Source organism: Microcaecilia unicolor, chromosome 1 (assembly GCF_901765095.1).
Source record: "Microcaecilia unicolor chromosome 1, aMicUni1.1, whole genome shotgun sequence".
Lineage (NCBI taxonomy): Eukaryota > Metazoa > Chordata > Amphibia > Gymnophiona > Siphonopidae > Microcaecilia > Microcaecilia unicolor.
Window position 1 is genome coordinate 79,881,126 of NC_044031.1, and position 26,845 is coordinate 79,907,970.

At 42.0% G+C, this 26,845-nt stretch overlaps 1 protein-coding gene across 1 annotated transcript in view; it reads right to left on the reverse strand.

Annotated features, from left to right (window-relative positions):
* PTPRN2 (protein tyrosine phosphatase receptor type N2) overlaps nucleotides 1-26,845 on the reverse strand; it is a 1,688,755-nt gene that overhangs the window by 1,055,239 nt on the left and 606,671 nt on the right. The window contains 1 exon segment of the mRNA XM_030198706.1: nucleotides 1,394-1,473. Within this exon segment, the coding sequence (XP_030054566.1) occupies nucleotides 1,394-1,473 (80 nt within the window).

A 26,845-nucleotide genomic window follows, 5' to 3' on the forward strand; every position in this document is an offset into this window, starting at 1 on the left:
TTACAAAGGATGCTGTAAAAATCAAACTGGCTGTGAGTTCTTGAGGACAGTTTTGGGAACTAGTGATGTAAGGAATACCATTGCAGTGCTTAAATAAAACAGAGTAAGAAGATAAATATCACTGAAAACACTGGTAGCTATGAACAGTGGATATCTAGCACCAATCCAAAATAGAGAATGTGGTAGAACCAAAATGAAACAATTTCAAACCAACAATGTGGTCCACCTATCACATCAAAAAAATAACAATGATTCCAAAATGTTTCCAAAGTGTATGGGACAGTGATTAGATAAGTGTTATGCTTCGTCTCAAAAAAGTAAATTACTTTAAACTGCATGATGTCTGTTTGTTTGAAATTCAAGTCATATTGGGACAGCTGAATTAACTTGAACAACTGAATTAAAATAACAAGCAAGAAAGATATAATGTGTTAAGTAGAGGTTTTTTAGACAAATGATAATAAATGGATCTGTTGACTACAGCAAAGTGATACATAACTGCCATTCTGGTTGTTGAGGTCTTTTTCTTCCATTAATTAGATTCATGTTGGAAACATTTCGGAATCATTATTTTTTGATGTGTTGGGTAGACCATATTTATGGTTTGGCTATGAATGGTGGCCTATAATGTCATCTTCTGGGGCATATTTTACTGTATAGAATAGATTTTGATAACCTCAGAGAGCTACAAAGGAGGAGAACAACTTCTAATACCAAAGAAATATCCTGCCATCCAAGGTATGATACAGCAATACGGTGACACTAGTGAAATATTTCCTGTTTCATCCATATTAACAGCAGCTATGACAAGCTACAAGTATTATTTCAAGAATAGAAATAGAATAACAGAGAGAGAGAGCTATTTCTTGGCTTTTCACAGTGAAATAATTTATCTATTTCTAAACAAACTCTATGCTTACGGGTCATAGGATGCATCACAGCAACTCAAGGGGAAACACAAATCTGAGCTTCTTGTCAGATCTAAAAGGAAAGGTCTAATTCTACAGCCCCTACTGTTTCTTACAACCGAGGTTCCTTCTAAGTGACAGATGTCAAATCCTCAAATCTCATCTAAAGGTTCTTTTCTCAGACAGGGCACTTTGGTCATTTTCACTATTCCAGACCATGCGTTTTCCTCTCTGCTTAATCCAGTTCCTCAACAAACAATAAAGTCATGGGCAGTTTTAATTGACTCTGAGATGCTACACTTCAATTTCCCATATGTGCCAGTAACCCTTCAACTGTCTCCTTCATCAAATGTCAATCTTCCAGGGAATGCACCTTTCTTACTTTTTTTTTTTTTTTAGTTTGTCTTTTTACAATCATCTCCATTGAGCTGCAAGGGAAGGACGAGGAAGAATAGAAAGAAAAGAGGCTGAATAAATATTCTTACCTGCTGCCTTTGTGACATCTGCAGTTGTCACATTCTGGACACCCGGGTGCACTTGGAAGGTTACAGCAGATCCCAGCACACTGTGAAATAGTAAAGCAGAGGGGGGGGGGGGGGGGGAAGAAAAAAGAAATGCATTAAATTCTTTGCTATTTTGCAACAGCACATTGTAGTAAAAAAAACAACAGCAACAACTCAATTTTTGGTCGTGTGCTCTGATAATAATATCAAATAAATGTGCAAAAGTAATGAAATATTATAGGTTTGTATTACTTATGCATTAATGAGGTGGCAAGAGTCTGATACAACATTTTTGCTACACTGAGGCACTTTCCTTGAATGCACACCGCCATACATTATTATCTTTTTTTATATAAGAAACAGAGTCGGATCGTTAAGATCATACCTAAACCTACACTACCCAAATTGCAAAGGACTGAAATGCAAAACAACTTACACATCCGGCTTCTCCTACATAAGCGCACAACTATGGAATGGCCTCCCAAAAGCTGTGAAAACAATCCATGACCACCTGAAATTCAGGAAATCACTAAAAACCAACCTCTTCATAAAGGCGTACCCCAATGACCCTACGTAAACCTCTTCACCCAAAAACACAGCATGCCTAATGATCGTACTGGACAGCACACAATCTTCATCCCTTCCTACCCTCCACATATTCCTCATTCGATCACTATACAACCTTGTATTTGCTATCAACCGACTGGGCAAATGCCTTGATGGTACTATGTAAGCCACATTGAGCCTGCAAATAGGTGGGAAAATGTGGGATACAAATGCAACAAATAAAAATAAATAAATCTCTTTTTTTTATAAGAATAGTGCTGTGAATAAGCATAGAAATAACTTACTATAGAAGGCTGTGACTAAAGAACACATTCCTTTGTTGAGCAGTTACTTAAAAAACCCCATTAGAGGCCCATTTATTAATGTGCTAAAGTGTTTAGCAACTAATGTGCATTAACAGCCAAAGTTAAAGCACGTTAAATGCAATATCTCTGCATCCCCAGCACTTTTGAGAAGATAGCCTCGTATTAACAGCATGGTCTAACTGATCTACTTTATTTGCCATATTTGCAGTTGATGAATGGTAAAGACCCGTATTTTAATTGTAAAGCACAGCCTCTGCCCATCTCCCGCCCACGCAATCACACACCCTTTAATAGGAATTTCCATGTAAGCAGCCCCACTATAGATACAATATAGATATTGGAATTGAAATGCTGAGGTGAGGATGTGTACAATTTGATTACTTTTTAGGAAATCCAAGCAAAACTAAAGTATTTTGATTTTGTAATTCTCTGACATTGTTCCTTCAACAATGATGCTAGATAGCTGGAAAACTTTAAAGGTAGAAAGAGAGTCCAGGGATTTGGGAATTATTCTGGACTCCTTACTCACCTTTGAATCAGAAATCTATGGAGAAGAACATTTTATCATATACAACAGTTAAGGCAGAGTAGGCCTTATTTTTATAAATCTTACTTTGCACTTAGTCCAAATGTTGGTGCTGTCCCATTTCAACTATTGTAATTCTTTTTATGTTGGATTGAATGCTAAATTATTGTACAAACTGCAACTGATATCAAATATGGCAGTGCAATTAATTCTTCACTTGAAAAAAATATGAATGTATTTCTGCATAAGTGAAGACTTCATTGACTTCCTTTGAAAATGCATATTGTTTTCAAAGTTGTTTGATGTTTCATGTATTGCTTATTCAATTTTTTTCACATTTATTTTATATTTCTTCTAGGGTACGAAATAGCCTTTTATTGAAATCTCCAGCATTTAATGGTGTACGTTTGAAACATCAATTTGATGCTCTGTTCCTTTTCCAGGCTGTTGCTATCTGGAATAAACTTCCTTCATTCAATTAGAAGTAAATAATATGTAATTGCAAAGAAAGTTGAAAACTTTTTTGTTTGATACATTTTAGGATTTTTATATTTTTTTAATGTAATTCCTCATTTTTTGTGTGAGTCTCTTAAAATATGAACCGCCTTGAACCATTTTCTGGAATTAGTGTGGTATACAAATTTTGGATTAGGTTAGATTAGATTAGTTCTAGTCTAATCTAGATCTGATGTAGAGCTTTTTCTAAAAATACATGCAGGAGTGGTAGATGAAATGGGAGCAGCCATTTCCAAAGAAACACGTCAGAAAAGTGAACAGAGGCACTTGGCTACTTACACTTGTATATCTGCCATTTTACAAGCCTACATATAGACATTCTGCAAGTTAAACACAGAACCACAACCTTTATATATATTCAGTTCAGAGGGGGAAATACGCAGCAATGGATTAAGGGAAAGAACCACCTTAATCCCTCCAGTAAGAGGCTGGCTCAAGTAAGCACAGCCATGTGAAGGAACAGCTTTATATCTCTACAATCAAATTTCAGGACATCCATATGCATTCCCTTTTTAAAACAGAGAATACATGTGTAGATTTTGGTTCCATCCAAGGCCTACCCTTACACATTTTGATTTGGATTTACTCACACCTTTTTCAGTAGTAGCTCAAGGTGAGTTACATTCAGGTACACTGGGTATTTTGCTGTCCCTGGAGGGCTCACAATCTAATTTTTTTGTACCTGAGGCAATGGAGGTCAGTGACTTCCCAAGATTACAAGGAACAGCAGTTAGATTTGAACCTTGGGATGTCAAGGCTGGTGCTCTAACCACTAGGCTACTCCTGTGTAAATACTTGCTTTCTGAAATTTAAACATCTCTGTGACATATATGCTTAAATGCTAGTATAAGCCTAAGGGGTCAATATTCAAAGTGATTTAAATGGCCAGAAATGGCTTCACACCATTTAAATTGCCTGTCTAGTGCTAGCCGGGTATATTCAGCAGCATGTAACTGAAAATAACTGATTAGCGCCTAAACCAAAACTGGCTACTTTGTGGGTGCTCTGGGGGCAGAGTCAGTTCTTATCCAGTTAAGTGTCAATATTCAGCACACAGCATTATTTGGACCACATAAAACATAGTTCTCTCTTTATGCGATTCATCTTAGTTTGGTTAACCGCTGAATATTGTGCTGCATATGACAGGATATTTGATGCTGGTACCCAAACATGGCTTGACATTGAATATCTGGGAATAAAACTGGCAACGGTCAGCAAAACCCTGACCGATGCTGGCAGAGTATCAGGCCCTAAGTGTTTAACAGTGCAGTTAGTGTATGCTGACAGTAAGCACTTAACACAGCTTAGATAACAGATGTCTTTTAAAGTGTTACTTGCAACAGACTGAAATCTAATATCTGGTGTCAGGGCAGGAATTCTAGTCATTCAATACCATCATATTCCAAATATGTGCTATAGCGTCCATCTGCAAGGGTGGTGTGCATGTGGGCAGAGCATGGATGGGACAATGGGTGGGGATCCCAGTTACATGTGTATCTACTACTACTACTTATCATTTCTATAGCGCTACTAGTTGTACGCAGCGCTGTACACTTGAACATGAAGAGACAGTCCCTGTTCCACAGAGCTTACAATCTAATTAGGACAGACAAACAGGACAAACAAGAGATAAGGGAATATTTTTAAAAAAAAATTTTTATTTATCATTTTAAACATTTTACAAGCCTTCACTTGAGTAGGAAAAACAGATTTAACATTATTGTAAGAATATATTCAACAAAGAAATCTAATCTTTTCATCTTATCTTAGACCACTTTTCAGGGGCGTAAGCCAAAAACTCTCAGGAGAAGAGAATTAAAGAAACTATAAAGAAAGGCATTAACGGATTTCCACTGTATTTCTATATTCTTATCCCAAGGATTAGATAAGAGAATATTTAGTATACACTACTGTGTTACATGCATCCTGAACACATTCGGACACCTGCATTTGGGTGCTGCTGTTACTGCAGTACCTAAGGGAGGTATTTATCAAGCTACATTATGGCAAGGATACACATGATTTGCCCCTTAAGATGTATTAAAGGGTTTTACTGGGATTGGTGTGGATGGGCAGAGTGGATGGGCCATTTGTTCTGCTGTCATATTTCTATGTTTCTATAATGTAGGGTTTTTTTTGTAGGTTACTGCATGGTATATAGTAATGCGATGCAAAGCATGCAAATGTATAAAAAACACCTCATTACTATGTAAAATTCATAATGTGGTTTGCATTGAACACCACAAGCCATGATCAAACCGGAAAAATAACCCCAGAAAAAAGCTACAGCCCAGGTGGGGGAGATCTTTGTTCTCATACAGAAACCTGACTCCTACTGACAGGGTTGCTTAGGGGGGGGGGGGGGAGCAGGGGGGGGGGGGGGGAAATTTCCTAGGCCCGGCACTGACAAGCTTCTTCTTGCTGCCTGCTGCTGGGTCTGTCCTCCTCCGCTCCTGCGTGCCACCAGAACCCAGAAGATTGCATTAGCGTGATACTGCGTTATTGCAATCAACTAGGTCCTGACTCCCGGCATGGACAGGAGCAGGAGAGGACAGACCATGGGAGGAGGGGCAGACTTCTGAGGGAACTTCCAGGTGGGAAGGCACCTGTCTTGGGGTGAAGGTCATCGACTTGCGGGAACCTGGATAGAGGAAGCAGGCATTGCCCTGGGGGGGGGGGGGGGGGGGAGGAGTGCACGTTGATAACTATTCCCCTAAATATAGCCCCTAAGACTACTGCTAACGGTGGCATTTTGGAGGCCGCACTGGCAGTGCAGGAGCAAATGGACATTGCTCCTGATGGTGAACGATTGGCCTACCAGGTACAGGGCCCTTAGGCTCTCACTGATGAAGGGGGTCCTTGGAAGAGCTCGATCAGGGCTTGATCGGGGTAAGGGGTCTTCATCAGGGGAAGGGCTTGATCAAGTGGAGGGTCTTCTTCGGGGGTGGGGAGCTTGATTGGGGGTAGGGGGTCATGATGGGGTTTGCAAGCAGCTTTGTGGCGCATTAACTACTACTATTACTTATTATTTCTATAGCACTACTAGATGTATGCAGTGCTGTACACTAAACATATAAGAGACAGTCTCTGCTCGACAGAGCTTTCAACCTAATCTTTAAGACTTGATGCTCTCAAACACAAAGAATAACACTGCTTGCAAAGATTCATATAATTGATGATGAACTACCTGAATACAGTGGATGCCCTACCATTAGGCCAACTGAGGTGGGGGCTTCAAGTGGCATCACCCCTGCCCTTCATTCCCCAACCCCCTTCTTCGAACTTACCTTTTCTTTTCTTATTTTTTAAAAGGTGGAGGCAACAGCGGCAGCAGTGATTTCTCTAGGCTGCCCTACCACCACTACCTGCCCTTTCTCTCTACTGCAGCCCGCCTCTCTGACATAATTTCATATTTCCTTGTAGGCAGACAGTGGCAGTAGAGAGAAGGGATGTGGCAGGGTAGCTTATGGGAATTCATTCCATCGCCTCCCTCTTTTGAAAAACAAGAAAAGAAAAGGTAAATTTGGGGAAGAGAGTTGGGGAAGGAAGGGTATGTCAGATCATGGTAGGAGGCCATGGAGGAGGAGACGGAGAAGCAGCTCATGCCTCACCTCAAGTAGCAGATTGCCCTGGGCTGCCTCTGTCTGAATATATGCATACTGATCCATAACAACAGAAGCCTATGTTCAGTTATAGAATACCAATTGTAACCGGCTGTCAAAGTGTTTAAAGTTTAGGCATACGCATTTATGCCAGCCACAGAGCTGGTGTAAATGTACACCTAAGGGGTGTAGTTATGAATGTGGGCTACCGTTAAGACATGTTATTTTATCACTAGCTCGTGCTATTTTACCACAGGTCCCATTGGGCTAAGAGTAAAATCACGCGTGCTAACTGTAATCCACATTGATAACTCCATGTGTGGCAGGAATGCATGTAACTTACATTATTCTGTAAATTAAGCATGCAAGTATGATCCCTGCCTCTGCCCTGCCCATGCCCCACCTCTGTCACTGTTCCCTCTAAGCTGAGCGGGAGTCCTCCAACTACAGTCCTGCCAGTGGGGGGTGCTGTTTCACTATCACATTTTGGGACAGGCAAGCTCTGCAGGATTCCAGGGAACCTGCTTGTCCCTAGCAATTGAAAACACAATATTGCAACACCACCACTCACTGGCAGCAATGCAGTTGGAGGACTCCTGCTCAGCTTAGAGGGAACAGTGACCTCTGTGTATGACCCACTTGCAAATACACATTATATAAGTTAAACGAGTATTTGCAGAATAGCACTTAGGTACTGTACTAGCATGCATAGAATGCATGCGTAAAAGTGAGCAGCGATTATATAGAATTGCAAGTTGCCCTTCATTTGTCATTGAAAGAGCACCCATGTTTTGTGTTTCATAGTGGTAGGAATATATGGGACATGTTGATGTCAACTTCTTTGACGATCCAAAATGAAGTTAAATCATATACCTATAGGAGACATTTTCATTAAGGACACTGTGGAGACAATTCTAAAACTAGACACCTCCATTTAGGTGCCCTGTGGATGTGCAGATCTTTTCTATAATGGCGTCTGCACACCCAACGTAACCGAGTATCGGGACACCTAACATTTACACGCTAGTCATAGATCTGCTATTAGTATGGGAGCATAAATGCCGCAAGGAAGCATGGACTGTCTGAGGATATTTAACAGCACTTAACCGCCTTTGCCCAAACTGGCTAGTTTGTAGGCAGTCTGGGGGCAGGGTTATTGCGGAGCAGAAACTTAGCCAATAAGTGGTAATTTTCAGTCTGCTAAGCAGTTACGTAACCACATAAAGTTAGGATAGTATAACAACTGTCCTAACTTTATGCAGCACATTAATTGGCCACCGGTCTGAAAATTGGCCAGTGCTCGGTTAATTTCTAGCGGTCATACCTAGATGTTCAATGACGGAATCTACGCATGCTCCCGCATTGATTATCCAGGATTAGTTCAGTCCACAGCCAGGGTGACTTACCAGCCATTTACCATCAAGAGCTAAATATCTGGTGCAATTACTAGTCTTTACTGACTAAACTATGCTTTGTTTTATATACTTCCTGTATCCTCAAAAAAGGCCCTGTAAGTGGTGTAGTGCAGGGAGGCTGTTCACTGGATGCGAATTATATCAGTGGATTTCCCACATAATGGAAACCTTACACTGGCTGCCAATTGTGCTGCATGGATCATTCACTTACCTCCCATCTTCCTCATGTACAAACTTAAGGGCCCTTTTACCAAATTGCAGTAAAAAGTGGCCTTAGTGCAACCTTAAGTGGGTCATTCCCCGCACTAAAGCCATTTTTACCACATGGGTAAAATGAGCAATTTTTTGTATTTTCTGTATTAATGACCACACACTTATTTTCTCATTAGTGTGTGGCCATTAGCACTTGAGCCCCACTGCCAACCATTAAGTAGGTGATAAGGTCTCATGCACTAAATACATGCTAATCGGCAATGTAGCTGTGCCGCTGCATCTGGCTGCGTGCTATTCTATAAGGCAAGGTGCCTAATGTTGCTAGCGTGTAACTCAAAAGGGAGCATGGCCATGGGCATGTCAGGGGTGTTCCAAAAAGCTGCGTGTGGAATTATAGAAAGCGTCCTCACACGCCTAACTTGGGCAGCAACATTTACATCAGGTTTCAGCAGGCACAAGTCTGGCACCTAAAGTTAGGCACAGGAATTGGCAGTAAGTGTGATTCTTTGAAGAACATGTGCCCTTTACAGAATCTCAATTAGTGCTGATTTTATTCTGGCGCCAAATTTTGAGCGCCATTTACAGAATCCAGTACTTTATGGCCTCACACCATTCTTTAAATGCATGCCAGTATTCAATTGCAGGTGGACGTTCATCTGGGCGGAGCTTGGGTGGACTGTGGGCAAGGCATTTATGCACATGTACAATATTAAAATGTCTGCATGTTCTTTAACAATGTACATATGAGCATTTACACCTGCCCTGTGGCTGGTAAAAGTGATTGTGTCTAACTTACCAGAGCAATTTTATGCTATCGTACTTATAGCATAAGCTCCAACTAGGCCTGTTCTTGTTGTCTACAAATAGGCACTTCCTTCATAGATTTAGCCACTACATGTAGAGATACTTTATGATGTATTAACTTAGGTTTGCCAAACTGTCAAATGTTTATTGTTCTGGTAGGCTTTTGGGCTAATGTGAAAATGTACTAGTTTAATGTTTTGTGATGTATTGCGTTATGGAAAGGGAATATCTCTCTCAGTAATTCATCCTCCTGGAGTAGTGGTGTATCGTGTTAAGCCCCATTTTCCCTTCCCCTGTGGACAGTAAATAGACCCTCTATGACTTTAAGAGGGTTTTGCTCCAAATCTTCTGAACTGTGAAAGAGTTGGGATGCTCCAATATTCAGATTAAAATCGTACTAAATTAGGTGAGGAGCAATAGAGCTGATTCTCTGAAATTGCTGATTACTTTACATAACTGCTTATTTCAAGAAAGACAATGTCAGAGTGATGTTTTCAGGAACGTCACAGTCAACATTAAAGTGACACGTCCTTTGCTGATATATCCCTTTCATTTAGGCTTACCTACACATTTCTAAAGGGGTCAATTTCCCTTCACCTGCATTTGTAATTATATTGGTGCACGAATGAACCTTATAGGATTGTGCTCGCTTGTTTACAGCTGGCTGGATGCAAAATGTCCCCACAAATCACTAGTATCAGCTTGCAAGCAGGCGTCTTGTCTTTGTGTCAGATTAAAGGAGGAACAATCTGCGTGCTGTCTGATGAATGAAATATACCATCAACATACAAACCGTGGCACTCTCCACCTGAAATACAAAATGATCCAAGGGCAAAACTGTTCCATTTCCTCAGCTGAGAAACAAAAAAATGTGCTTAAAGGTAACATTTGAAAAGAACAACCTCTTCACACAGCATGCAAAGAAAGCATATAGGATTTTATTTTTAATTTCTTAAAATCTTCCACCTTAAATTACTGTGATGACACATGCGTCACTATTTAATGATATTTTTCTTTACAAACTTTCAGAAAGGTAGGCAAATTGGCTTTGAGAATAATGTAAGGAATGCTCCCTATGCAGGCTGCAGTGCACACTTTAATCTTCTTCTAAATATATTACTAGAATTTATAGACTAATTACCCCCTCTGTTGGACGTCAGAACCTTTAGCAATATTTTTCATTTTATTTCACTAATGTGGCCATCAGCCATATTTTTTCCTCATTTTTTATCCAAATACCTTCATCACGATACTTCCTGAGGGGTCCGTAGGCACAATCTTCCCTACCTGAACAAAAATGTTATCTCATAAACATTAATTAATGTTTAATGTTGAATAGATTTGATCAACCATCCTTGGAAACAAGACATGAAGGCAGTGTATGTACTACCATAAATAACACTTTAAATAATACATCTGCCATCAAACAATATACAAATTGAAAATACATCTAAGAAAATTACAACACTGACAGTCAAGAAGGAGGAAGGACCACAAGAGCAAGGCAGTAAACAACAAGCACAAGCAAAACAAAATCCATCTTACCTGTTAAACAATTGGGATAATGACGAGAACCAAAAGGGAATGGCATCAAACCTGTTCAATCAATGGGCTTCTTATACAAAGCCGCGCTAGCGATTCCCGCACGGCAAATGAGAGGAAACCCATAGGAACTGAATGGGCTTCCTCTCATTTGCCACACTGAGAACTGGTAGGTTTCACCTTAGCCATAAATCCTAGAAAAATATAATGGTTCTCCAGTTTAAGCCAGTAAGTAATGTCAGATAAGAAAGGCCAAAAAACAGGAAAATGTGCCTCGATCCTTAAAGAGTAAGTGAGTATTGAGGCAAATCAATAATTTTTAAGCTGGATCCTCACAACAATCCAAATACAAATTCTTGATATCCAGTCACGATTCAGTAAATACATAATCAAACTTCTTATAGCACCCGATCAAAACATTTAAAACTTTATATCTTCAGATCATATCATACAAGTTTCCTCAGAACCTCAGTGATGTTAATCGCTATCGTTTTCGATCTATAGCGATATATAAAACATCAGCATCTTCATCGGTTCCTTATATATAGCCTCCTCTTATAGTTAGAAATTTTTTTTATTTTAACTTATCTTTTTCAAGCTTGTTTAATTTGTCTGACCCAGGGGATCAGCTGCCCGACATGCACATTTCGCCCAAACATGGGCTATCTCAAGGACATTCCCCCTGTAGTCTTCTCAGCGCCAACTCTGAGAAGACTACAGGGGGAATGTCCTTGAGATAGCCCATGTTTGGGCGAAATGTGCATGTTGGGCAGCTGATCCCCTGGGTCAGACAAATTAAACAAGCTTGAAAAAGATAAGTTAAAATAAAAAAAAATTCTAACTATAAGAGGAGGCTATATATAAGGAACCGATGAAGATGCTGATGTTTTATATATCGCGATAGATCGAAAACGATAGTGATTAACATCACTGAGGTTCTGGGGCAACTTGTATGATATGATCTGAAGATATAAAGTTTTAAATGTTTTGACCGGGTGCTATAAGAAGTTTGATTATGTGTTAACTGAATCGTGACTGTATATCAAGAATTTGTATTTCGATCCTTAAAGAGAGCATCTCATTTCAAAAGTCCTTGGAAGGCTATTCCATAGGAAAGGAGCTAAGTAAGCAAAGGACATCCTGTGCATAAGCTCCAAGGGGTAGATTCAAGAAAGAACACCCAAATTTAGGTGCCAGGTGATGCCCGCTAAGCACAAATTGTATAAATGACAGTTCTGTAAACAATACTAGCACAAACAGTTTCACGCCTGAATGTAGGCATGAGCACTTCTGCCATGTAAAGTGCTCATGCCTGTTTCTAATAGTTGAGAACCTGCATTCAGAATATTGTAGAATACTCCTAGACAGGCCCCTGACTTTCCCATGTCTCTCTCATGTCCATGCCCCCCTAGAAATTGTATGTAATGAAACTGGTGCACAGGCTTCTAGAATAGTGACTAAGGGCAGTTTATTTATTTTAAAAATGTATATACCACCCAAAAATCTAAAGTGGTTTCCAGAATAACATGCATAGGGGCTCATTTTCAAAAGAGAAAAATGTCCAAAAAGTGACATAAAGCAGCATTTGGACGCATTTCTTCTCAAAATGTTGAAATTGGAATTTTCAAAACCTGCTTTGCAGACGTTTCTCTATGCATTTTGATTGCAAGGTGTCCAAATCACAAGGGGGTGTGTCATGGGTGTCAAGAAGGTGGGAACAGGGCGGGCTTAGGGTGTACCTAACATTTGGAGATTTATGGTCATAATGAAACAAAACAAAATCTAAACTCTTGAGGCTAGACCTGTTTTTAAAATGAATAAAGGAAAAGGTGCCCTAAATGGCCAGATGACCACTGGAGAGAATCAGGGATGATCCCCCCTTACTCCCGCAATGGTTCCTGATCCCCTCCCAACCCCAAAAATGTGGGTAGAAAAATTACTCACTAGCCTCTATGACAACCTCAGATGTTATAGCCAGGTCTATCAAAGCAGCATGCAGGTCCCTGGCGTAGTGTAGTGGTTGGTGCATTGCACTCTAGATAGGTGGACCCAGGTCTATTGTAGTTGGAGGCAGTGAGTTTAGGAGGGCTCAGAAGACAAGATAAGGGGGTAACAGTGAGATGTGCACCTAGAAGCATTTATATGAAGCCCACAGCAGTGCCCCTTGGGTGCCCTATTGCTCTCCTGGGATGTCTAGGGGACCAGTCTGCTAAAAATGTTGGCCTCTCTTACATCCCAATGGCTTGATTTTGTGCGTTTTTAACTTGTGCCTTTTTTTTTTTTTTTCAAAAATGGCCTAACACAATAAATGCACAAAGCACAAAACCTTGTTCAAAATAGACATTTTTCTTTTTTCAAAAATGGGTATAATTCCTATTCATATTTGGTATGTTTAGCGCAAAATGTCTAAAGTCCGACTTAGATGCACTATCGAAAATGCCCTCATAATGTAGCTGAGAAAAAAATCTAAAACAGGAGAAATTATACATAAAAGATATACTTCTTCATTCAGACCCTAAAATGCTTTTGTTTCCCCTTCCTCTGTACACATTTTAGTATCACAGTACCATGAGGCAAGGTTGCTGTGAAATACTGTCGTCTACCATATCCTGTAGTGGAAAAGAAGCGTAGAAACCACTATGTAAAAATAACTTACAGCTGGATCCAGACCCAATGCAATTACTGTGAGTCAGGTTTATAAATAAATGCAACCAGGCTGGTTCACCCATTATGAGACCAGAAAGGAGGCTGAAGCAAATACTTATTAGGACAGACTGTCAAATAAAAATATTTGCTATTTAAGAGTGGTGCAGATGCTGCATGGGAGGATACACAGAGTAAAAGGGGCATTTGATAAGGGCTTTTAGGCCCACTCTCCTCCATGTCACAGAATGCATTTTAAACCTTGTTCCCTTATCTGGATCCTGATGAGCCATTGCTGGACATGTAAAGCGTCTTTGTGAAGCAGCACCTAGATACCAGAAATGGAAGGGGCCATTTAAATGCTGGTAATGCACTGGATATGATATAAAAATGTGGGTGAGCCATTCTCAGTATTTGTTTTTCATTTGCATTTTTAAGGGGTCCTTTTACTATGCTGTGGTAAGCTAACACATGCTTACTGCAGCTTAAAATGCCTTACTGCAGGTTGTGCTCAGGCATCCCATGGTAACTTTGCCCTCGGTGCACACTATCCATGTGCTAAAACATAGATTTTATTTTTAGTACTAGGGGTGGAAAGTAGGCGTGTTCTGTGTTAATCGGTTAGCACAGCTATATCACTATGCGCTAACTGATTAATGTGTGGTTAGCGTTATCACCTACACTAATGGCTATGCATTAATGGAAAATTAGTGCATGGCAATTAATAGAAAAAAAGTTTTGAAAATTCGGCCATTTTACCCATGTGGAAAAAATGGCCTTAGCGCACGGGAATGATCCACATAAGCACTCACTAAGGGGTCCTTTTACAGAGCCTACGGTAGTGTTGGCACATGGGATTGCCACGTGTCGAGGCCACATTTTACCATGGCTATTAACAACCTTTTTTTCCATTGGTGTCCTTAATAGCCGTGTGCTAATTTCACAATCAGTGTGCAGCCATTACTGCCTGAGCCCTTACCGCCACCTATTTACTTAGAGTTACGAGCTCACATGCTAATCAGGTGGTAATCAGGCAGCATGTGGCGATGGACGTGCACTGCCTGATTACAGGGCCGCCGAGAGGGGGGGCAGGGGGACAAAATTTCCCGGGTCTCCAAGGGGGGCCCGGCGCCACAGTCCCACCCACCCTCCGTCATCGACCGTCTGCCAGCGGGCCAGCCCCCCTGCATTGAAATCACAGCGCCTCTCACCTCTGTGTGAAAGCGCTGCAGGCAGCAGGGCAGCAGATTGACTCCCTTCGGGCCTCCTTCCCTCCCTGTGTCCCACCCTCATCTGACATAACTTCCGCGAGGGCGGGACACAGGGAGGGAAGGAGGCCCGAAGGGAAGCGATCTGCTGCCTGCAGCGCTTTCACATGAAGGTGAGAGGCGCTGTGATTTCAATGCAGGGGGTCCGGCCTGGTGGTGGATGGAGGGTGCGGGCAGGGGCGGGGCCCCGGGAGTGGCCTTGCCCCGGGCCCGGCCCAGTCTCTCGGCGGCCCTGCCTGATTACTGCCGGGCACACCTACTCCCCACTCACTGCGCTAGAAAATCATTTCTATTTTCTAGCATGGAAATGGTACCTGCTGAAGCCATAACTACTGCAGAGTATCTGGACAAACCCAGCAGTAGTGCTGTTTTGCTGCATGCTACCCGTGTGGTAACCCTATTGCCCTTTAGTAAAAAGGCCTCTAAGGCCACTTTTTACCACAGTTTGGTAAAAGGGCTCTAAAGTAATGCATGAAGAAAATGTAAAGAAACAAATGAATCCCTAAGCCAATTCATACAATAAAAAAAAGACACAGCAACAAAAATACACATTTCAAATATCTAACGTGTCATTATTTAGCCGTGAGTGTTTTTAATTCAAATGCTGACCACAGCATTTAAAACACACACACATATATATTTAGGATCACTATCTATGTGGAGCAGAATTTTAAAAAGGACGTCCAACGCAGATGTGGACATCCAAGTCTGTATGTCAGTTACGGACATTCATTTCTCATGTATTTTAGACCAGGATCTGTCCACATACAGCCTGTCCTAAAATAGATGAGAAATGGACGTCCATGTTGGGCTATGTCCAGCATGAATATCCATTTTACAAACTGAAATGTCCAAATTATGAAAGGGAATCACCAAATAGACTACCATGTGGAAGAGCAGCCTAGTTGTAAGAACAGACAGCAGAGGACAGCAGCAGAAATCCAAAGTTTTCAGTTCAAATCCCACTGCAGCTTTTTGTACTATTTTTAAATTGTAAGCCCACAAAAGACAGGTAAATACCTACTGTGACTTCCCATACCCCATTTAGTGGAGAACTTCTCAATCGGAGCACCTTTCTGTAACCTGGATGTCCCAGGTATCAGGTCTAAAAATGGACGTCCATATTTTTGAACATGGACGTCTCATCCCCTTCTGCAATCAGAGTTTGGCCTTTCCCTAGTTCTACCCAGAACACATCCAGACCACACCCACTTGCCATATGCATGAAAAGCAGTTTTAGATGTCCACATTCTGCTTTATAAAATTGGCATTTGGACATCCATTCAATATGGACATCTAAACACTGGTATTCATAGTAACATTGTAACATAGTAGATGACGGCAGAAAAAGACCTGTACGGTCCATCCAGTCTGCCCAACAAGACAACTCATATGTGCTACTTTTTGTGTATACCCTACTTTGATTTGTACCTGTGCTCTTCAGGGCACAGACCGTATAAGTCTGCCCAGCACTATCCCCGCCTCCCAACCACCAGCCCCGCCTCCCAACCACCGGCTCTGGCACAGACCGTATAAGTCTGCCCAGCACTATCCCTGCCTCCCACCACCGGCTCTAGCACAGACCGTATAAGTCTGCCCAGCACTATCCCTGCCTCCCAACCACCAGTCCCGCCTCCCACCACCGGCTCTGGCACAGACCGAATAAGTCTGCCCAGCACTATCCCTGCCTCCCAACTACCAGCCCCGCCTCCCGATCTCGACTAAGCTCCTGAGGATCCATTCCTTCTGCACAGGATTCCTTTATGCTTATCCCACGCATGTTTGAATTCCGTTACCGTTTTCATTTCCACCACCTCCCGCGGGAAGGCATTCCAAGCATCCACTACTCTCTCCGTGAAAAAATACTTCCTGACATTTTTCTTGAGTCTGCCCCCCTTCAATCTCATTTCATGTCCTCTCGTTCTACCGCCTTCGCATCTCCTGAAAAGGTTCATTTGCGGATTAATACCTTTCAAATATTTGAACGTCTGTATTGAATATGTAAATATTCAGACGTCCAAAATAAGCACCATAGTGAACAACACTGAAAATTTGAAGAGACTTTTGACTGGCACCAGCTATGTGGATAGCAGTAATATTCAATTGCCATCTGTTTAGCTGTTAGGGATTTACATCTTTTGAAAAGAAGAAAAGTAAAATTCAGGGTTTTTTTTCTGTGTGGTTAATAATGTGCGGTATTGCTCAACAGTGCACAATATTGCTCAGTAATGCACACTATTTATTAATGCACACACTACTGAAGAATAGTGCACACTGGGGTCCTTTTACTAAGCTACAGGAAAAAGAACCTTGCATAGTGGTGGGGAGGGGGGGACATTTTTCCCGCATGCCAGGACCTTTTTTACCACAGCAGATAAAAAGCCGCTAATACAATGGCCAAGTGGTAAGATAATTCTTACTACATGGCCATGCATGGGGGAGCACTTACCACCATCCATTGAAATGGTGGTAAGGGCTCCTGCAGTAACCCGGCAGTATACCCGATTACCACCAGCTTAGCGCTACATTGTAAAATAACACATAAGTATATAAGTATTGCCATACTGGCTTTTAAAATATTTTTTGTTTTTGTTTCAGGTGGGTCCGACAGGGAGCCCTTACCACCACCCACTGAGGTGGCGATAAGGGCTCCTGTGCTAACCTGGGCCGGTGGTAGTCCTGGAAGAGCAAGTGGTAAGCCCGCGTTGGGCTTACCGCCGCTTTCTAAAAGGGCCCCAGTTCTTCAGTAGTGTGCATATTAAGAAATAGCGGGGCCCTTTTACAAAGCATTGGTAAGCCCAAAACAGGCTTACTACATGCTAACTCGGAATTACCTCTGGTCCAATGTGGCCAGCAGCACTAGTTCTGCCTCAAGTGCACGCTGTTTCCGGTGTACCAGAAAAATGTGATAGAGGTCTATAAAATAATGAGTGGAGCTGAACGGGTAGATGTGAAGCATCTGTATACACTTTCCAAAAATACTACAACTAGGGGGCATGCGATGAAGCTACAAAGTAGCAAATTTAAAACGAATCTGAGAAAATATTTCTTCACTGAACGTGTAATTAAACTCTGGAATTCGTTGTCAGAGAATGTGGTAAAGGTAGTTAGCTTAGCAGAGTTTTAAAAAGGTTTGGATGGTTTCCTAAAGGAAAAGTCCATAGACCATTATTAAATTGGACTTGGGGAAAAGTCACTATTTCTGGGATAAGCAGCATAAAATATTTTGTACTTTTTTGGGATCTTGCCAAGTATTTGTGACCTGGCTTGGCCACTGTTAGAAACAGGATGCTGGGCTTGATGGACCTTTGGTCTGTCCCAGTATGGCAAGTACTTATGTACTAATATCCCTAGGACCACTGGAGAACGTTCCTCTACATGCAAAGGTATATATGTACAATTTGCATATGGAGAGAACGCCCTGCTGTTGCTGTGGATGTTTTCTCAACACAGGGACCAGTACCACTGTTTCACTTTTTGTGTACTGTATTTTCAATTGGCAGAAACATTTATCTCTGAACGTCTATGGCATATTTAAGGAGTCCTTTTCCAAAGCATTTTTTTTTGTATTTTCAATATTGGAAAATGTTTAGCTCTTTCCTCTATTATGGTCTTCTGATTTTGAACATTTTCCAATAAACATTTATTTCTCCATTTGGATGTCAAATTAAAAATGACCCTGACTATTACAGTAGTCCAATTGGGATAGCACAAAGCTCTACACTAACAATTTAAACACATATTACTCAAGCAGTCCCCTAATTCTCCTAAGAGTTTGTAAGGAAAAGAAACTCTTCACTACAACATTAACTTGCACATCTGGAGAAAGGGAATCCGTTAATGTGACCCCTAAAATGTTCAAACTATTTTCAAATTTAAAAAAATAATTATATACCTTTAAGATATTATCATTCCAAATTTTGTCTAACTGACCCAACATTTAAAATGTTGTTTTATCTTTATTCAACTTTAAACGATGATCTTGTATCCAACATTCCAGTAAATTCAAGCAAGTCATCTCTACTGCAGAAAGGACTTGTGAAAAAAACAACTTGTAATATCATCTGCATAGATATAGGTCTTAAAACTAGCACTGCTTAATATAAACCCCAAGCAACTCATCAATACATTGAATGTGGTCGGCAAAAGAGGTGAACCCTGAGGCACCCCACAGTCCGATCTCCATATATAGAAAACCTCACAGACTATGCTGTGGGGATAATAACATTGACTGAGGCAGTCAGGCAGCAGCAAGAGGGGAAGAAGTGGGAGGGGGGGGGTAGTAGGGAGGGATAGGTGGTTGATTAGTAAGGAAAATGAGGTAGCAACTAAGGAAAGGAAGGGGATTGGTGAAGGAAGAGAGATGGGGATTGGTGGATAAGAAGAAAAGGGGAGGAGAGGGTTAAGGGGTTTTTTGGCGCGCAAAAAGTATTGGGTAGGTAGGTAGGAGAGGGTGAGGGTGGATAGGAGGTAGTTTGCTGAGGTTTTGTGGTAATTTTGAAAGAAAACGGCGAAAATTCGGTACCTGTGAAGGGGAGAGTGTTTTTTCAGCGTTGTGTGCGAAGGTGCGCTGCACTTCCGGTTTCGCGTCGACGCGCTGTGAAGAAAAGCAGAGCAGCGGGCAGTTTTGGGTTTTTTAAACCGAAACGAAGGGTTTTAATTGGCGCGAGCGGCGACGGTGGATTCAGGTTGTTGGGAGAAGGATTGGCAGCGTGGGAGGTGAGATCGGAGGGTGTTCTTGAAGTTGTGGGTATTGGGGGATGTGTGGGGTAGTTTGGGGTTGGGTTTCCCTGCGAGTGTTGAAGGAAGAGCTGTAAGGGAGGAGTACTGAGTGTGACGTGATTGTGGGGGAGCGGTGCCACATTGTAATAGGGGAGTGTGAGCAGGGTGGATAGGGTAATTTAGCTGGAATCGTTTTAAAAAAAAAAAGAAGACAATAACGGTGCAGGGAACTGGTTGGGGGGCGAGTTGAGATTGCTGATGTGTTTTTTGTGGGTTAGGGTGCATATGTGAGGTTGTGGTTGGGTGTGCACATTATTCTTCTGAAGTGAATGGTCTTGGTGGATGGGGATTCAAACGGAATTGGAGTGAATTGGTGTTTTGGTTTGTGTGAGTGAGGCGTTAGGGGGGTGGGGATTGGGAATAAAGGTTTGAGTGAAGGGAGTATAATTTTGGGTGCAGTTTTTTGGGTGATGTGTTTGGGAGTCAGGAAGGTTGAGTGATTTGGACAAGTGATCTTGGGTATAAGTATGGCACCGAAGAAATTAGGAAAAAGTGGGGGTAAAGTGAGTGGGAAGAAACATAATACAAGCACGGGTGTTTCGGGTGGTAAAGTGGGATTCGTAAGGAATGTGGAGGTTGGCCCAAGGGGTACTGGGGTTCCGCAAGGGGACACGATGAGTCTAGAGGGTTGCAACCGGGTACAAGTGAGAGATGAAATGGTGGCAGGTGGCACTTTTCCAGTACAAGAATGGTCCAGTGGTGTCCAGAGGCACAGTGATCTTTCAGTGCGAGAAGGAGCTGGCGAGGATCCTTTAGAGGGGCCTTCGACTGGGAGAGCCATTGGTGAGTTGGGGGACATATGTATGGATGTTGTATCAGTTGGGAGTGTGGAAGGGGATGCTAGAGAACGGGGTAGGAAAAGGGGTAGACATTCACAAAGGGTTAGTGGTAAGACTTTGAGGAAGAAATTAAAGAATAAAAAATTTTTGCGTAGTTTGTGTCATGTAGTAAGGAGATTGGATAGAGAAAAAAGGATGAGGAGGGGAGGGGCAGGAGACCCTATGCAGGTTTGGGAGTCGTCAGATTCCTGGGAGTCCTCAGGGTCGACTTCTTCTTCATCTGATGAGGAGGAAAGGAACATGAGGCATGAGGTTAGGGATATGGGGAATAATGTGATGACAGGTGGGTGTGCGGTGTCTAGCAAAGGGCACACATTATGTTCTATTGCGCCTTTGGATTGTGCTATATCAGTAAAGTGGCGGCAGAGAATTTTGCGGGGTAAATATATAGATTTATTTGCGCTTATTGCGCATGATAAGGATGGTTATGTTGGGAGGGATGGGGGAAAAGAGGAGGGTAAAAAGAAGAAAGGGAGAGTTCCGAAGACGATTATGAATTGGTTGCTGAGTTTTCATGTGTTTGCCAGTGTGCTAGGGGGTCAAAAACCTGCGCGGTATCCGGGTTTATTGAGTTATTGTGATCTCATTTTAAGAGCGTACAAAACGTATGGCGGTTGGGCTTGGGCTAATTATGATGAGCAGTTCAGAAGGAGCTTGGCAAAAGACAAATCAGAAAATTGGGGTGTACGAGATGTTGATTTGTGGATTGCTAACTTTACACCGTCAGTTAATACCCCCTTTCGTTCAGGAGCTCCTGCCGGATTTCCCGGGTATGGCAGTGGCTCAGTGGCAAGCATCACGGGAGTTGGTGGGTGGAGAGCCGGTAATTTTGGCTCAGCAGGAGGAGGAGGAAGTGGGGCGGGGGGAGTTGGGGGAAGAGGGGGTATTCCCAGTAATGCTTGTTTCCAATTTAATGCAGGAAGATGTAGTCGGCCTTTCTGTAGATTTAAGCATTGTTGCAGCGGTTGTCAAGGATTGCACCCCGTGTTTAAATGTCCCAGGGGGGGATTTGCGAGTCGAGGACGATTGGGGCGTGGAGGAATCCCGAGCGGCCCCGGTTTGGGAATGCAAGGCCCCTTCTCCCATTAAATTGTTGGCTCTGGAAAGATGGTTGGTAAGGTATCCATTGGGGGGTGATGCATATTTATTGTGGGTGGGTTTTGCGGATGGTTTTCCGATTCCGTTTGAAGGTCCAATTTTGGATCATAAGTGTAAAAATGCGGTATCGGTGAGTCAGAATGCTGAGGTGGTTAGGAGGAAGTTGTCGAAGGAGTTGAGTCTCGGTCGTATAGCTGGGCCGTTTGAGAACCCACCAATTAAGAATTTAGTGCTCTCCCCATTGGGTGTGATACCGAAAAAAGCTCCGGGTACCTTCCGGTTAATTCATAATTTATCATACCCGGAGGGTTTTGGGGTTAATACGTTTATAGATCCAGAGTTGTGTACTGTGCAATATGCAAGTTTTGAGCAGGCTGTAGATCTGTTGAGGAGGTTAGGACGGGGTGCCTTGATGGGAAAAGCAGACATTGAGTCAGCTTTTCGTTTGCTGCCAGTTCATCCGACAGCATTTTGGTTGTTAGGGTTTACATTTGAAGGTAAATTTTATTTTGATAAATGTTTGCCAATGGGGTGCTCGATTTCCTGCAATTATTTTGAAGCATTTGCGACATTTTTACACTGGGTGGTGGAACAGGTTAGTGGTTTGGATTCTATAGTTCATTACTTGGATGATTTTTTATTTGTGGGTCCTGAGAAGTCAGATCAGTGTGCTTCGCTTATGTCAGCATTTAGTACAGTGGCAAAGGAAATTGGTGTTCCTTTGGCACTGGATAAAAGTGAGGGACCTGTTACCCAGTTGGTGTTTTTGGGAATTGAGTTAGACTCAGTAAGGATGGAATCGCGTCTGCCAGACAATAAAATCATTGACTTGCGTGAAGAAATTGATCGGGTGTGCAACAAGGTTAAGGTGACTTTGAGAGAAATCCAGTCATTGCTGGGTCATTTTAATTTTGCAACGCGGGTAATTCCAATGGGACGGATATTTTCCAGACGGTTAGCATTATTGTCAGTTGGTTTGAGAAAGAAACATTTTAGGGTGCGTTTAACGCAAGCAGTGCGGGCAGATTTGAAGATTTGGAGGCAATTTTTGTCAGAATTCAATGGCATCTGCATATGGCAGGATGCTCTAGTTTCTAATGTTGATTTACAATTATTTACTGACGCTTCTGGGGAGAAGGGATTTGGAATTTATTTTAGAGGTGCTTGGTGTGCGGAAGCTTGGCCTCTATGGTGGAAGGAGAAGGGTTGGTGTGCGAATATTGCTCTGTTGGAATTATTTCCGATTTGGGTGGCCCTGTGTTTATGGGGGGAAAGATTGAGCAATAAAAGAATTGCCTTTTATTCTGATAATATGTCAGTGGTCTGGGCGATTAATAAGCAATTTTCACGTTGTCCTTTGTTAGTGGAGCTGTTGAGGATAATTGTGCTAAAATGTCTACAACTCAATATTTGGTTAACTGCCAGACATGTGCCAGGAGTTTGTAATGAGATTGCAGATGCTTTATCTCGTTTGCAGCTACATCGTTTCAGAGCTTTGGCGCCATTAGCAGATTGGGAGCCTACAAGGATGTCAGAAGATTTGTGGTCCAATTTTCGGGAGGTTGTGAAGCTTTGTTGATGAAGGCTTTAGCCCCGAATACTTGGAAAGCTTACGGAGTGGGCTGGCGTCGTTTTTGCACATTTCTGGAAGACAATCATTTGGAATTGGTGCTGCCAATTGAAGAGGAGAGAGTGGTCAGATTGCTTGATTGGGCAATGGACAAAAAATGGTCGTTTGGGATAGTTTCTCAAATGATGGCTGCGATTGCTTTTGTTTCTAAACTGCTGGGTTGGAAAGATCCAGCTGGTTCTTATTTGATTCGCAAGTTATTGTGTGGTTATGCCAGAGAAAAAGGGAGATCTGGCATGGCAAGGTTGCGACGTCCACTGTTCTATGGCCAAGTTGTGCAGTTATGTAAAAGTTTACCACACATTTGTTTTTCGGCATATGAAGTGCTGCTATTTCAAGTGGCATTTGTGGTAGCTTTCTTTTCAGCTTGCAGACTGGGAGAATTGGTGGTTACTTCTAGGCGGGTAAAGGATGATGGGGGTTTGCGGAGTGGTGATGTGATGGTGGAGAAGGGTCTGTTGCATTTATATTTACGCAAGTCAAAGACAGATCAGGAGGGAAAAGGAAAATGGATTACTTTACGGGCAGCTAAGTGCTTGGAATTTTGTCCAGTACAATGTGCACTTGATTACCATAGAGTAAGACCAGTGGGTGGAGAGATTTGGTTGGTGCATCAGACTGGTTTGCCATTGACTAGATACCAGTTTGCTGCTGTATTGAAGAAAGGTTTAGAGTATATGGGTTTGGAGCCTAAGGATTATGGGACGCACTCCTTTAGAATTGGTGCGGCTTCCAATGCAGCACAGGAAGGGGGTTCGGTGGAGTTAATTCAGCGTTTGGGGAGGTGGAGTTCCAATAGATATAAAGGGTATGTGCGTACTCAAAAAGGGAGTATTGTATGTTAATTGTTCTAGTTTCTTTTGCAGATGTATTGCCTCCAGATATATGTGTGTGGATTTGTGGCCATTCATATGTCTTCTGGGCGCACAAGCATGCTCGGGAGTCCAAGTGGGGATCCAATTTGGGACTGGTGGAATTCGGTATCCGGATCCGCTGGTTGGCCATACGAGGCATGACTTGGCAGCAGATGGTACCAACATTACTGCAAGCACGGAGATTTTCATCACCAGTTTTGATTTGTATACACTTGGGCAGCAATGATTTGTGTAATGTAAAGGGTGTTGATTTAATTCAGGTGATGAAAACTGAATTATTATCTGTGATGTCATATTTCCCAGAAGCGTTGTTGGTTTGGTCACATATAATTCCACGGTGGGTGTGGAAGGGGGCACATAGTCACAAGGGTATTGAACGTTTACGGAGGAGAGTTAATAGTGAAGTTTCAAAATTTATGGGGCGAATGGGTGGTTTGGTGTTGGTGCATGAATTGATTTCTGCGGATTGCGCAGGATTATATAGAAAGGATGGGGTTCATTTGTCTGAAATTGGGTTGGATATATTTTTGAGTACTATACAAGATCTATTGGAGGATTGCTTAAAAAAGGATTTGGCAGCAGCTATTGTTATGGGGAGCGGTGACAAGATATGATCTGTCACCGCTTGTGGCCTCTAAGAGAGGTAGAGAGGTACCAGAGACGGTTACATGAATATTTGAAATGAATATTGTTAAATATATTAAACTAAATGAACTCGTGTGCGGAACCGCCACGGGTAAGATGTGGCTTGACGGCACCGTAAGTCACAGGGTAGAAGGGGATAATACTGAGAAAGGGAGAGCCAGTTTCGTTACCGAATGGCTTAGCTCTATTAAAAATTGATCTGGGAAATTAACCTTCTGATGAAAGGTTTATGTTACTAAGAAGATGTTAAGTGTTGAAGTTGAAATTATTTATTGATGTTTGTGAATAAAGCTGCTGCCAAATTTTATTCCACAAGAATGTGTTATGGTGTTTATTAAATGTATAAGGAGTGTTGTATTAATGGGCTGACTGAGGTGCGAATGTCAATGTTAAGAAAACCTCACAGACTATGCTGTGGGGATAATAACATTGACTGAGGCAGTCAGGCAGCAGCAAGAGGGGAAGAAGTGGGAGGGGGGGGTAGTAGGGAGGGATAGGTGGTTGATTAGTAAGGAAAATGAGGTAGCAACTAAGGAAAGGAAGGGGATTGGTGAAGGAAGAGAGATGGGGATTGGTGGATAAGAAGAAAAGGGGAGGAGAGGGTTAAGGGGTTTTTTGGCGCGCAAAAAGTATTGGGTAGGTAGGTAGGAGAGGGTGAGGGTGGATAGGAGGTAGTTTGCTGACCCTTCCCAGCCCACCCAAGGATGTGGTTGAATTGGGGGTGCTGTATTGAAAGGTGGGATAGCTGGCGAGAGAGAGATTTTGAAAGGGGAGGTGGTAGAGTTGGGGGTGGTTGGTAGCAGCTTTCAAAAGGGTGCCTCTAAGAGAGGTAGAGAGGTACCAGAGACGGTTACATGAATATTTGAAATGAATATTGTTAAATATATTAAACTAAATGAACTCGTGTGCGGAACCGCCACGGGTAAGATGTGGCTTGACGGCACCGTAAGTCACAGGGTAGAAGGGGATAATACTGAGAAAGGGAGAGCCAGTTTCGTTACCGAATGGCTTAGCTCTATTAAAAATTGATCTGGGAAATTAACCTTCTGATGAAAGGTTTATGTTACTAAGAAGATGTTAAGTGTTGAAGTTGAAATTATTTATTGATGTTTGTGAATAAAGCTGCTGCCAAATTTTATTCCACAAGAATGTGTTATGGTGTTTATTAAATGTATAAGGAGTGTTGTATTAATGGGCTGACTGAGGTGCGAATGTCAATGTTAAGATATATGTGATCCAGAAACAGTATGACAACAGGTAAAGACCTGCACAGTTTGCCCAGGCTGCTCAACATATCATATAGGGCTCCTTTTATAAAGCAGTGCTACTGATTAGCGTGTGCTGAATGCGAAGAAGCCTGTGAGAATTGAATGGGCTTCTTCACATTCAGCACTCATAGATACAGATATACAGAAACAGGGAGGGAGAGAGAGAGATGCATATATGTATAGATAGATGCTTATGTTTATCTTTTTTTGTATTTGTTAAGATCACCTTTTTAATAGCATAAATCAAAGTGATATACAACAAATAGATAAATGGATACAGATATGTATAGCTATATAGAAATATAGATATGTTAACATAATAAATTATGACTGATAATGATCTGAACAATCTATGCAGTCTGCTCCATATGGCAGATAAGGTTTTTTTTTTCTTTTTCTTTTTTTTTTTGCATTACAGTTTTTGCATGTTTTGTAAATGTGTGGGTTGTTCTGTATCTTTCCATTTGATATTTGAAATCTTATTTTTATTTGATATTTAGCAATATTTAAAAAAGAAAATGAGAAAGGTACAAGAAAGCTAACTGCTGAGGATCCCAGGGAAATAGGTGGGGAAGTTGCTAGGGAAAGGAGCAGGAAGGGAAAATTTTACCCTGAAAACTTAAAGAACTACAATTCCCAGTTTCCCCATGGTAGATGGCCCGCCCCTCCTCAGGGATAAAAGCGGCTTATTTCATCTGAGATTGAGGAAGACTACAGTTCCCAAGAGCCTCTGGATAAAACCCCAGATCCTATTAGGAAGGTAACTACAAAGGTCCCCTCTGCCCCTACGGACTGAGGACCTTATACTGACTGTGTAATAGATACAAGAAAAGTAAATTAGACACAGGAGACTGAAGCAAGGTGGGTTTTGTTGCTTGCTAGGGCTCCCCTAGGCA